This window comes from Argentina silus, assembly GCF_951799395.1.
Source record: "Argentina silus genome assembly, chromosome: 4".
NCBI classification, from domain to species: domain Eukaryota; kingdom Metazoa; phylum Chordata; class Actinopteri; order Argentiniformes; family Argentinidae; genus Argentina; species Argentina silus.
In genome coordinates, this window is record NC_139658.1 from 23,116,894 (window position 1) to 23,130,750 (window position 13,857).

A 13,857-nucleotide genomic window follows, 5' to 3' on the forward strand; every position below is an offset into this window, starting at 1 on the left:
TATAAAAGTCAGCTTCAAACACAGTTCAGTTCAAGTAATAACTCGATTATTATAAAAATGATCTTATCTAAAAGCTTAAATTAATTAAGTTCTTATCCAAGAAATGCCTGTCACAGCATGTATTGAGGTAGGCATTTGTTGGCTATCAGTGAAACTACCCAACGTATCATAAAATGTTAAATATTGTTATTTCTCAATATTCATAACCTGAGAGATCTACTTTCCATAAGCATACTGTAGAAATACGTAACGATAAGGAGGCTGGAAACATGAAGTGAGCAGGTAGTAAAGTACCTAATCAGGAATTAAAAAACTGATTTGATTCAAGAGAGGGTTGGGGGTATTCACTACAATACTGTTTAAAATCATAATCATGCTGCTTTGCAGAACTCCGTCTAGATTTCCGAGTCTTGATTGGCCACAGGCTGTCCAGGGGCGGCCCTGGCTGTCCTCCTCTGTCAACTTCCCAAAGTGCACTTGCGGTGTCAAAGGACCGTGGGGCCTTCATCTCGTACACACATCATCATTACACTGGCAGAGAGATGGAGAGACATGGATTATACTGTAACAGAAAACACTTGGCTGCAGATCTGCATGTGTTTCAGCCAACTCCAATGGATATCACTAACGAAAGTCAGGAGTTTGTCAAAAGCACCCACAGATTTGGAACCACACTCGGGTTAGAATGCATTTGAAGACAGAGTGAGGTTAAGGAATGGTTCTACAGAGTATTTGTTATAGCCCCCGGGCCGAGAGAAGAATGATATTGTTCATGTGCTCCATACTCATGAAAACCCAACAGAATCATTCAACACTCAAGACCTCAAGAATTTAATGAAAAGAGGATCATTAGATTTGGCACCAAATACACATGATCAGTCTTAAAGGCTATCTATGGGCTTTGCTCTGTTATAATACTCTCTGCTCGGTACAGTAGCTACTGTTGTCGGACGTTTATTATGTGAAAGTATGAGTTCTACCTCCCTCTGGTTCTACACAGAGTAAAGAGGAAGTGGCAATAGCAGTGTTAAGATTTACATTTACATTTACGGCATTTAGCAGACGCCTTTATCCAAAGCGACGTACAACAAATACATTTGTTTAAGTAAATGAATCATCTATCCAACAGTCATCATAAGACAAAGTAATCAATGCTCACACCAGGGGCCATTGGCAGTCGTAATGCCAGTAGGCTAATTTAAAAAAAAATATATATTTTATTAGCAGGAGAGAACTTGTACAGGGGGGTAGCAGGGGAGAAGAGGTCTCGGGGTTAGGGTTAGTATAGGGGGGGTAGTGAGGGTGAAGAGGTCTCAGGGTTAGGGTTAGTATAGGGGGGGTAGCAGGGGAGAAGAGGTCTCAGGGTTAGGGTTAGTATAGGGGGGGTAGTGAGGGTGAAGAGGTCTCAGGGTTAGGGTTAGTATAGGGGGGGTAGTGAGGGTGAAGAGGTCTCAGGGTTAGGGTTAGTATAGGGGGGGTAGTGAGGGTGAAGAGGTCTCAGGGTTAGGGTTAGTATAGGGGGGGTAGTGAGGGTGAAGAGGTCTCAGGGTTAGGGTTAGTATAGGGGGGTAGTGAGGGTGAAGCACTCACCCTCACCCTCACCCTCACCCTCACCCTCACCCTGTCCAGCAGGACAGTGGGCAGTATTCAGTTAAGTGCAAATACAGGAGGAGCTGCATCCTGTTTTCAATAACGTGTTGCATCGTGGTATGCAATAAATTCAAAATGTTTTACTACAATGAAGGTGAACTCTGGCATAGCGTCTCTGTTCTGCTTTACAGACAGTGTTTTTATTTTCTCTTTTTTTTTGTGCCTCTCACTGAGTTTTGGCTTTCTGATCTATATGGAATTTAAGGACAATGATCTATTGATGGGCTTAAGCCTGAAGAAAAGCTAGAAAATAAGACTCTGAGGTTTGACAGCAACGAATGAGCGTTACACAATGTAGTGACGTTGATGGGTTTTCTTTTTTTTTTTCTGAATGCAACCTTACTTTCTATGAAAGTGGTTACTCAGAAATGCAGAGCCTGTAACCTATTTCTGACCAAGAGGGAAAATTAAATCTTTTAGAGGTTGTAAGGAATGCTACAATGCAAGGATTTACAGCCAACGACGGCAGCTAAGTGTTGGCTGAAACACTCTAATTAAATGTCATTGATAACAGAACAGCCATAGCTCTGGGACCCAGCCACAGACGCACAACAGACGATAGATCTCCCAAAAAAGTCAAATGACATTAAACTTAATTCAATGTTCTAGTAAGCAGGAGAAAAGCGTAGCAAGAGGCAAGCCGAGGACTGGGAGGCTGGTCCCTGGATCAAGCCCCGTCCGCAGGGGCCCTGTCCTTCCTGAGGGAGACGGTGGAACAATATCCCTAACCTCTGGGGCCCCTGGCCAAGGGCACCGTGGGCAGGAGGAGGCAGGAGGCAGGGGGCAGGGGGCCAACCCTGGGGGACAACTGTAGGATGTCCATGGCTGATCCAGAGGGAGATAGGGGCCTTGTGAGTGACGCTGTGTTTATTGGCAGGCCCGCGTGGTCACATGGCCACTCCCAGGACTGACGACAGCGGGGTCACATGGCCACTCCCAGGACTGACGACAGCGGGGTCACATGGCCACTCCCAGGACTGACGACAGCGGGGTCACATGGCCACTCCCAGGACTGACGACAGCGGGGTCACATGGCCACTCCCAGGACTGACGACAGCGGGGTCACATGGCCACTCCCAGGACTGACGACAGCGGGGTCACATGGCCACTCCCAGGACTGACGACAGCGGGGTCACATGGCCACTCCCAGGACTGACGACAGCGGGGTCACATGGCCACTCCCAGGACTGACGACAGCGGGGTCACATGGCCACTCCCAGGACTGACGACAGCGGGGTCACATGGCCACTCCCAGGACTGACGACAGCGGGGTCACATGGCCACTCCCAGGACTGACGACAGCGGGGTCACATGGCCACTCCCAGGACTGACGACAGCGGGGTCACATGGCCACTCCCAGGACTGACGACAGCGGGGTCACATGGCCACTCCCAGGACTGACGACAGCGGGGTCACATGGCCACTCCCAGGACTGACGACAGCGGGGTCACATGGCCACTCCCAGGACTGACGACAGCGGGGTCACATGGCCACTCCCAGGACTGACGACAGCGGGGTCACATGGCCACTCCCAGGACTGACGACAGCGGGGTCACATGGCCACTCCCAGGACTGACGACAGCGGGGTCACATGGCCACTCCCAGGACTGACGACAGCGGGGTCACATGGCCACTCCCAGGACTGACGACAGCGGGGTCACATGGCCACTCCCAGGACTGACGACAGCGGGGTCACATGGCCACTCCCAGGACTGACGACAGCGGGGTCACATGGCCACTCCCAGGACTGACGACAGCGGGGTCACATGGCCACTCCCAGGACTGACGACAGCGGGGTCACATGGCCACTCCCAGGACTGACGACAGCGGGGTCACATGGCCACTCCCAGGACTGACGACAGCGGGGTCACATGGCCACTCCCAGGACTGACGACAGCGGGGTCACATGGCCACTCCCAGGACTGACGACAGCGGGGTCACATGGCCACTCCCAGGACTGACGACAGCGGGGTCACATGGCCACTCCCAGGACTGACGACAGCGGGGTCACATGGCCACTCCCAGGACTGACGACAGCGGGGTCACATGGCCACTCCCAGGACTGACGACAGCGGGGTCACATGGCCACTCCCAGGACTGACGACAGCGGGGTCACATGGCCACTCCCAGGACTGACGACAGCGGGGTCACATGGCCACTCCTAGGACTGACGACAGCGGGGTCACATGGCCACTCCCAGGACTGACGACAGCGGGGTCACTCGCTGGCTTCCTACTGCATCAGTCCGAAGTCTAACCTGATTATCAAACGGCCAAATCACTTTTAACTCCTGTTTTCTGGGACAGCCGTCTTTTCCTGGCTGTTATCTGTGAAATGCGCCACTTAGCCACAAGGCTCGCTTATACCGCGGTGGGGCCTTCATTAAATTCAAGACGAAGAGCATCAAGGCCGACTTCCAGCCAAACTCTTTTACACTCTTTCGAGACAACATAAGCTCCGCTCTGTTCCTCTGGGTGCTGAGAAGACCATCTGTTTGGCTTCTGAGATGTCCCGGGGGGGGTTAGGGTTAGGGTTAGGGTGAGGGGGGGGGGTGCTACCACGGCACCCACAGGAGGCCCTGGCTCCGCTGGTTGTTGGAAGAACATCGCCTCACCACATGCCGGGGCCCCGTGGGACCCCACCACGCTGCACTCTCCCCTGACCAATCACAGGATGTCACCAGCACTCCAGCAGGCACTTTCTTGTACTGTTGTTTATTTGTTCTGGGCCATAATTCCCAATGTTTCCTGTGGCTATTGTGTTGTTGCGGTGCCGTGCCGTGCTGTGTCGAGTCCAGGGGGCCAACAATAGATGGGTGGAGATGCAAGGCTGTACCAATGCAATGCAAACGCACTCGCTGGCAATATAAACAACACATGAAGATGATAATCTCTCTCTCTCTCTCAGGGGAGGCTGGTGGAGGCAGAAATCGGAGGCTGGGCTCATTGTAATGCACGGGGCGGAATGAGGAATGGTGTCAAACACGTGTGATTGATACCGTTCCTCATTCCGTTCCGTGCATTACAATGAGCCCAGCCTCCGATTTCTGCCTCCACCAGCCTCCCCTGCTCTCTGTGACATCTCTATTATAATCTCTGAAAGGAAAGTTACACAAGAACAAACACAATGCACTGGGTCCTGACAGTATATACAAACTAAAAATGCTACTCTATGGACTGTGATTGATTGCTTTTTATTATTAACTTGCATCATAGCCAATGAAAACCCCTCCATAAATCATCATCAGCAGGCAGCAGGGGCAACCACTGTGTCTTACTGATGCATAATTATTGCATTATTGCAATTACTACCATAATTGTTGTTATGATGAACTTTAGCTGGGGTGTAACTCACGTAAGACCTGGTTGAGATAGTGACCAGCTGCATGGGGCCTTGCTCCCAGACTTACTGGGGCCTTACTGTTTACCTGACTCTATAAATTAAGAGGAAACCCCCACTTCGTTGCTCTCTTATGGAACTGTGCATTGACCATGTATCTTCCATTGTGAGCCCAGATCTGAATTAAACTATCCTGATTCAACTTTTATTTGGTGTATCTACTTTGTTACATCACCGGTGACTACATTCTTCAACATCCGAAAATCATCATTGCAATTGTGTACGCGTAGTTGTGTACAGTGTACAGCATACAGTATGTATGTGTACGTATATACACTCACCGGCCACTTTATTAGGTACACCTTGCCAGTACCGGGTTGAACCCCCTTTTGCCTTCAGAACTGCCTTAATTCTTTGTGGCATAGATTCAACAAGGTGCTGGAAACATTCCTCAGAGATTTTGGTCCATATTGACATGATAGCATCATTGCTGCAGATTTGTCAGCTGCACATCCATGAAGCGACTCTCCCGTTCCACCACATCCCAACGGTGCTCTATTGGACTGAGATCTGGTGACTGTGGAGGCCATTGGAGTACAGTGAACTCATTGTCATGTTCAAGAATCCAGTTTGAGATGATGTGAGCTTTGTGACATGGCGCGTTATCCAGCTGGAAGTAGCCATCAGAAGATGGGTACACTGTGGTCATAAAGGGATGGACATGGTCAGCAACAATACTCAGGTAGGCTGTGGCGTTTAAACGATGCTCAATTGGTACTAAGGGGCCCAAAGTGTGCCAAGAAAATATCCCCCACACCATTAGATATTTGCGTTAACGAGCAGTTGAACAGGTGTACCTAATAAAGTGGCCGGTGAGTGTATGTATGTGTGTATGTATACAGAATATATATTTATATATAGTACTGTAGTAGTAGTAGTAGTAGTACCTTTATTTAACTTTCTAGCAATCTTCTTCACCTTCTACATTTTTTTTGTTCATTTACTGCTGTACCTGCAACCTCAACTAGTAAAAAACCTATTTTTAAAAATAATAATAAACTGGGTCACAAAAAAAGAAAACCCCTCCACATGACTTATGACTCAACAGCTTAGCCCAGAAAAGGAAACACTGCTGAGGTTCAGTAATGTCACGTTCAGTCACGCTCTTGAGGTGACAGTAATGGTTTTGTGGGTGTGTGAGCCGCTCATCTGTTCTCTTCCTGTTTCCACAGTGAGCCGTCAGGTTCGTATGGGAGCCATTTCATAACGCCATAGCATTAAACTATCTGAACATCCAATTACAGCAGTAAGAGAGACCATTGTCAAGGATCAAAGGAATTCTGGGGAACAGGGAATGGAGCCATGATACAGGCACTATCTAAAATTGAAAAGAGATGTGTATCATTGAGTATGGGTAGAACGTACGTGTGTGAAATGGTCAATAAAGGAGATTTTCTCTGACGCGGCTGTGAGTGTGTCTGGGTTACAGCATCGCTGTGCAGTGACAACATAGGGACTGTGTCTAGCCTGGGAGAATCTCTTTATCTCAGAGCTGCAGGACCAGATCTGTGCGTTTTCAGACGAGAGGAATCACTGAAGCAGGAAGGCGTAGATTATTCCTGAATATCGTGTCTCTCATGTGGGATCATGGTCCTTTCCATCACCTACCTGTGGTCTCTGCCCTGCCTGCACGCTGGCTGAGAGGCCCAGAGCCGTGGAAATGTCCTCCAGAGGTACGTGGTCTCCCGGGGAATCCTGGACAAAGTGCAGCAGGACCTTCTCTCCACCTGGAGGTACACAAACACATGACACATGACACACATCCACCAACCAGATAATAATAATAATAATAATAATAACAATAATAACAATAACAATAATAATAATAATAATAAATTGTATTTATACAGCAGCTTTCAAAACAGTGTTACAAAGTGTTTTACACAAGTGCAGAAAAACAAATATACAATTTTCAATCCATTTCCCTCAAACAAGCTATACAGGCAAATGTTGTGATACCACATTGCCCTCTAATGGAGAGTCTATGGCAACGCAACTCATTTGATGCATTTGTATGAAACACTCCACTGAGAATATGAACTCATATACTGCATAGAACAGTGCTTCCTTTTGTTAAACAGCATATGTTATCAGATACAGAGATCCCGGCTAAAATCCCAATCTGGCCTTCATACTATCATGGCCACCTAATCATCCCCCGCTTCCAATTAGCTCATTCATCCCCTCTCTCTGCCCTGCAACTCTTCTCCTTGTTGCAGCAACAGAGAACATGTTTTCGGTCAACTTACCTGGTGAAATAAGGGGTACATTAAAAAATAAAATAAAAGGCTCTGTGAGACAGCTGTGAGACCCTGACGGCCCTGTGTGTACGTGTGTTAAGTGTTGAACTTCAACCCGCGTCTTCGTCTGGACGACCCACCCTTGGCAACGATGAGCATCCCTCCACTCTGTAGGAGGTCTCCAGTGAAGTTTCCCTCGATGCCCTGAGCGCTGGCCTGAGGACAGAGCACAAATAACTAGGGCTGTCGATCGATTAAAAAAAACAACAACTAATTAATCGCACAAACAACACAACACTGCTCAGTCTTCTGCCTTCCACAACTCCATATCCTCTCTCAAACCCCGTCGCCCTCCCTCTGGGGCTGTGGCTTCCTTAGCGCAGACACGTGTGTTATCAGCTAGGCTATGTACAATAAGAGCACTGATACAGATCTGTAAACATAGGTTGTTTGATCAACACTAGACTGCCTGGGCGAAGAAATACGGACTGAACTGGAACTCCCCTCAGGTGGTGACCATGATGCTGTGTGATTGGACAGAGGGACATTCACAAATACCTTTGCAGACACGTCTCGTATTTTCTTCCCCAGTGCTGCAGGGACCACACTCAGAGCATTGTACCTGGGAGAGACAAGGTTGTGGGTTAGGGTTAGGGTTAGGGTTAGGGTTAGGGTCAGTGTTAGGGTTAGGTTTAGGGTGGGTGTCCTCGGCCAATAGATTCACTGATCAAGGATAACAACACACAGCTAACAACACAAGAGACGTTTGAATCTGTCACACTGAGGCTACATCTGCAGGCTAGGCAAAGGATTTTCCTTTTGATGGACTGCAGCCAATGAATAACAAGAGTGTTGTAAAATCATGTTAGATCTGTGTCAATTTAACTTTAAATAGACATTCCTCATTCCAACCCATGCATTACACTGAGATGGTCCTCTGATTTCTACCTCCGCCAGCCTCCCCTGAAGTAGACCCAGCTCACCTTTTGAAGCCCAAATGCTTGTAGCACTGCTTTTTCTCATCAATGTAAAGTTCTGTAACAGAAGAAGTCATGAGGATTATGATACACACACACATGCCTTGTTGATGCCAGAGGCCAGAGGAGAATGGCCAGACTGGTTCGAGATGACAGAAAGGCAATAGTAACTCAAATAACCACTCGTTACAACCAAGGTATGCAGAAGACCATCTCTGAACACACAACACGTCGAACCTTGAAGCAGATGGGCTAAAAAAGGGGGTCCAACCCAGTACTAGCAAGGTGTACCTAATAAAGTGGCCGGTGAGTGTGTGTAATCAGAAGACGGGCTCATTGTAATGCACGGAATGGAATGGAATCCTCATTCCATTCCAGTCCTCAGATTTCTACCTTCACCAGCCTCCCCTGAATAAAACAGAACAATGTTCCGGCTAACTGAAAACCTTCAGTGTTGTTTAACAAGCTCCAATAGGCCCTTAGGGTTAGGGTCTTCCTGTTACGCTCTTCCTGTTACAAACACCATTGTTAAGTTTGCAGACGACACAACGGTGATCGGTCTCATCAGCAACAACGATGAGTCGGCCTACAGGGAGGAGGTCCAGCACCTAACAGTGTGGTGCAACGACAATAACCTGGCTCTCAACACCAAGAAGACCAAAGAACTCATTGTGGACTTCAGGAAGTCTAAAGCTGGCGCACACACCCCCATCCTCATCAACGGGACTGAGGTGGAGCGAGTCACCAGCTTCAAGTTTCTGGGTGTCCACATCTCTGAGGACCTCTCCTGGACCCTCAACACCTCCACCCTGATAAAGAAGGCTCACCAGCGTCTCTTCTTCCTGAGGAGACTAAAGAAGGTCCATCTATCTCCTCAGATCCTGGTGAACTTCTACCGCTGCACCATCGAGAGTATCCTTACCAACTGTGTCACAGTATGGTATGGCAACTGCTCGGCATCGGACCGGAAAGCACTGCAGAGGGTGGTGAAAACTGCCCAACGCATCACCGGTTCCTCACTCCCCTCCATCGAGGCTGTCCAGGGCAAACGATGCTTGCGTAAGGCACGCAGCATCGTCAAGGACATCTCTCACCCCAACCATAGACTTTTCACCCCACTCCCCTCCGGGAGGCGCTACAGGTCTCTCCGCACCCGAACCAGTAGGTTCAGAGGCAGCTTCTTCCCTGCGGCTGTCACCCTGCTGAACACGAACACTACACCTACCTGACAACCTACTACCCCCGCAACCCCCCCCCCCACCCGGACAATTGCACTATTGCACTATTACTCCCCTCCCCTGCTCTTACTCTTACTCAATACCACTGCTCTTCTGTACATACCTGTCCATACTGTTCATACTGTTCATAATGCACATAATGCACATATCCTATATTTTCTTTAATACTACTGCACATACTGTAGATACTTGTTTATACTGTTTATACGGCATTCCATATTTATATTTATTCTGCATCTACCTCATGTTACTGTTAATACATATATACTGCTAGACTGCATTACCTATACAGCTCATATGCTGCTACACTGCTCATACTGTAACTATTTATTCTGCTATAATGCTACTGCTACTCACATACTGCTATACTGCACTGCTATATATACTGCTTATACTATACTATATTATACTGCACTACTACTGATCATATATTGCACTACCTGTAAATACTGTTCATTGCACTTTCTGCTATTTTGCACTTCTGGTTAGACGCTAACTGCATTTCGTTGTCTCTGTACTTGTACTCTGCACAATGACAATAAAGTTGAATCTAATCTAATCTAATCTAATCTACAGCGCTAGGCTACGTAACCATGCCTCCCAGTGACACGCCCTGTCCTGTGGCTCTCTTACGGACAAAACAAACGTTGTGTAAGGCTGACAAAGCTCTCGTTGACTCGAACGTTACATGACTATTCAAAACTATCATGTCGTCAAGGCACAAGATTTTCAAAGAAACAGAGGTGACAAGATTATGTTTGCTAAAATAAACATGGACTTATGTGTATATATACTTTTTTTTTTTATATATATACATTTATTGGTCTAAATTTGGACCCAACTGACATGAGAGAGTCTGGTCAGATGGAGGCAGGCCCTTTCTCTGCAGCCAATCAGAGTATGTAGTGATGGTGACCTCACCTCCTTTAAAGAACCCCCCTTCTTTGAACTCCTTCAGGCCTGTCTCCTCCGGTCCGATGCCCACCAGCGCCACACCGTTGGCTTTCAGGTCCGGCTCCAGTTTACTGACCTCTGACGCCATCCACCTACACACCTGACAGCCAAACCTACGCAGGAAGAAGAGGACCACCGGCCGGTCGCGCCACAGAGACTGGAGCTCCACACTCTGAAATACAGTATCAGAGAACTCAGCCATTCTGAGGTGCAGATGTAGAAAACACAGACAGATGGTTGCACCGACACACGGGAGAGGAGGTGCCCAGATGGACTGCATAGGCCAGATTCAATTCAAGCTCCCACTGAGAAATCATACATTAAGGCACATTTTGTGTACCCAGTTTCATTCGTTTCATCCCTGAGGAGCAGTTTGCTCATTATGTCCCGCATTTAGGGAGTGCAAATTACACTTCGCTGCAATTAAGAGGTAATGCTGGCTTTGACATCTCAGCATGTTTTCGAAGGGAAATCATTAGATTAGTCATGTTGCTGTTGCCTGCTGGTAGCAAAGGAAGCGAATTAGAAAGCACAGCAAGAGCGGTACAGCTGTTTGGGGAGGGCTCCACGACACATTTCAATACCATGCCTGGGCTGTCAGAAAGTGCGTCCCATTCAGCAACAAACCAAAGCAACATGATACCACAGGCAGTAAAATGAATTATCCATAATAATATAGAACTATATAAATAGCTCTGATGACTCGCTTGCTCCCTACATTATAAGATAACAGGGCAATTGCAAACCATCCTCAACAAAACACAGTCCCGAAAACGACTCTGTGCACAGGGCTAATACACGTTGACATACCTCTCCAGAAACGGCACTCTTCAACAAATTTGCTCCAACTTTTACTAGATCAATCTTTGCCATTTCCGAAGAATGTGTTAAAAGGTTAAAGTCAGAAGGAAAAGCAAACTGTCAACTGTCTGAAGTGACACCCTCGCCGTTGCACAACTGTACGATTCTATGACCACGCCCACCAGAATGCCTAACGTGCAATCATAATTGACCTGACACCCTGAGGCAGCCAATCATGGAACAGGTTTTTACAACTTTGGGGCGGGTTTTATTCTTTATTTATACAATGTTGAGCACGTGCACGATCAAATCCACGTAACCGGACCGCATTCGAGGCTGTAACGACGTCATACCTAGAATTCCGATCTACTACCGTCGTCAGTGACTTTACGTAGTTTGCCTGTATTTCTTAAGCACAAAACTTGTGATTACATTGTAAGTTGCATAAGCTTTCAACATAAAGGTGCGGCAAGTGTTGGGAGCAAGGGTTAAAGCATGCTCGCTCCGAGGTGATGTTAATCTACACATAGCCTATAGGCACGAGTCTGTATTGAGGGGAGACTTTAATATTACCCACTTTTTCATCCAGGAGGACTTTTCTCCAAAGTTTTAAGATAAGCAGCCAATCAACAGCAAATAATAATAATTAAACAGATCAATTTCGGTCTCAGGACGTTTCAGCTTACATGAGAGACATGTTCATCTGACTACATAGCTCTTGGTCCATGTTGTTATGTTGTGATGGAATAATAAAGCGTCTGATGATGTTCACATCTGCGACTGCGAATGGTGCTGATGCTGCAGGTCGACGAGGCGCAGGAAAACAGGAGGGGTGTCGTGACGTCACGGGTGAGACCAGGGAGGGACAGGCGAGGGGAGGGGGAAGAGGGAGAGAGGGGGAAGGAGAAGGGACGGAGGATAAAGCAGTGAGATGACTACATCAAAAGAAAAAAACATGAATCCTTAAATTCAACGTAAATATAATAAAAGCATAAATATGGTAGACGTAGCCTATTTACCAACAGAGTACGCCGCAATACATGACCAGATACCCGGAAAAGGTAATTTTCTTTAATGTTTAAATTTGCACGCCTTATCCTGTCTGAGACCAGAGTTAATTCGATTGTGTAATCTCCACCTTGGAAACAAAATGTCATGTCACTGAGCAGTACATCGATGGTGATTATAGCGAACTGAACATCTAAACACGCCGAGGCACAATCACAGGCATATGGATATGTGTTTAATCTTTCCAAGGCGTCTCACAACAACAGCAGGCTATAATAGACCGTCAATAATTTGTGATTTTTTAGCGAATAGCCTTTTTAGACAATGCCTAAACGCGTATAACAGCAGCTCCCATCCGATCTGCTTGATGCGAGAGCAAAATTCATCCATGAAAAATTAAAATGGAAACAGCATCCGTTGAGAGAGATGCCGCATACCATCTCGCTGTACGAAGCGACAGCGAGCACATGGGTTTTGCGCACCTCACTACCTACATGCGCATTGGTTGCAGTGCGTCGTGCCCACGAGGGGGATGTCATCCGTTCTCTCCGGGAACGGCAGTCCCGTTTACCTTGATGCTTATCATCATGATCTGCCTGTCCGTTATACTGTGCCGTTATAAGCATGTGCGCCGCAGTGATCTTGAATGTCCTCTAAATTGTAATGAGGGCCACTGTACACATTGTAATGAGGGCCACTGTACATGCGCAATGCTGTGTAGTTTATAAACGTTACCTCAGATGAATGTCTTTCTCCTCATTTGCTACTGTAACCCCTCATCAAATAGTAATGGCATTTTTGATTAAACGAGGACCTTCCCAGTGTGTGCAGAGTAAACTGGGCCCAGAGTGATGTCGTCTCCAGGAATGGGCACCCCCAGTGACCCCCTCCTGGCCAGCCCGGGCGGGAGGCTGTCAGGCGCCTCTCAGGACGGTCTCTGGAGGAGCTCCCTGCCCAAGACCGTCAGCTTCCCCTCCTCCACCACGCGGCACCTGAGTCACCGTGCCAACAACTTCCAAAGACACCCAAAGCGGCGGAAACTGATCAGACCCTCCCCTCCCCCGCCGCCCAACACCCCGTGCCCCCTGGATCAGCTGGACCTCAGCGTGCTGCCCCCTCGACGCTCCTTCCCGGAGCTGCTTTGCAACGGCTGTGTCCTGTTTGGCATTGAGTTCAGCTACGCCATGGAGACGGCCTACGTCACCCCCGTGCTCCTACAGATGGGCCTGCCCGATCAGTTCTACAGCCTGGTGTGGTTCATCAGCCCCATACTGGGTAATGGACTGGAAGAGGAGGGATGGAGTAGACATATTAAGTGAAACAGAAGCAGAAATGCAATAGAAATGAATAGAAAAAAAGGAATAGCATTCCATAAACATATCCAAGGATGCTTTGAATAGTTTCAAACCCATGATAATGTTATTACCACCTGCATTGCCTATTGAATGCCTCTAAACACCATCCCTTTCTCACTTTGGCTTCAAGGATTCCTAGTCCAGCCTCTTCTAGGAGCTTGGAGCGACCGTTGTACATCCCGTTTTGGAAGGAGGAGGCCCTTCATCTTTGCCCTGGCTATAGGTAAGGGATGCA

At 47.7% G+C, this 13,857-nt stretch overlaps 2 protein-coding genes across 3 annotated transcripts in view; one reads left to right on the top strand and one right to left on the bottom strand.

The window, feature by feature from the left end:
- Positions 1–13: 13 nt before the first annotated feature.
- Positions 14–11,397, bottom strand: prxl2b (peroxiredoxin like 2B). Of its 2 annotated transcripts, XM_083667867.1 has the most exons (7): positions 11,269–11,397; positions 10,426–10,630; positions 8,273–8,324; positions 7,848–7,911; positions 7,430–7,505; positions 6,658–6,776; positions 14–531 (listed from the first exon to the last, which is right to left on the bottom strand). In XM_083667867.1, the coding sequence occupies exons 1-7, from the start codon at positions 11,329–11,331 to the stop codon at positions 505–507; spliced, it is 606 nt and encodes a 201-aa protein (XP_083523993.1). In that variant the 5' UTR covers positions 11,332–11,397; the 3' UTR covers positions 14–504. The 2 variants fall into 2 exon arrangements, 1 of the variants encoding a protein (XP_083523993.1); XR_014554173.1 differs by lacking the exon at positions 14–531 and having other exon boundaries at positions 6,762–6,776; positions 7,299–7,505.
- Positions 11,398–13,118: 1,721 nt separating this feature from the next.
- slc45a1 (solute carrier family 45 member 1) overlaps positions 13,119–13,857 on the top strand; it is a gene marked incomplete at both ends in the record, with an annotated part of 4,382 nt that continues 3,643 nt past the window's right edge. The window contains 2 exons of the mRNA XM_083668381.1: positions 13,119–13,542; positions 13,753–13,845. Coding sequence (XP_083524507.1) covers positions 13,119–13,542; positions 13,753–13,845 — 517 coding nt within the window. The remainder of the gene's footprint in view (positions 13,543–13,752; positions 13,846–13,857) is intronic.

Bases quoted from the DNA above. Each gene is read 5' to 3' on its own strand.
- prxl2b (XM_083667867.1), bottom strand. From the start codon at position 11,331: ATGGCAAAGATTGATCTAGTAAAAGTTGGAGCAAATTTGTTGAAGAGT. The intron at 8,325-10,425 runs GTGAGGTCACCA...CTTCTGTTACAG, and splicing joins AGGGGGGTTCTTTAAAGGAG to AACTTTACATTGATGAGAAA. The intron at 532-6,657 runs GTAGGTGATGGA...TCTCTCTGCCAG, and splicing joins AGGCAGGGCAGAGACCACAG to TGTAATGATGATGTGTGTAC.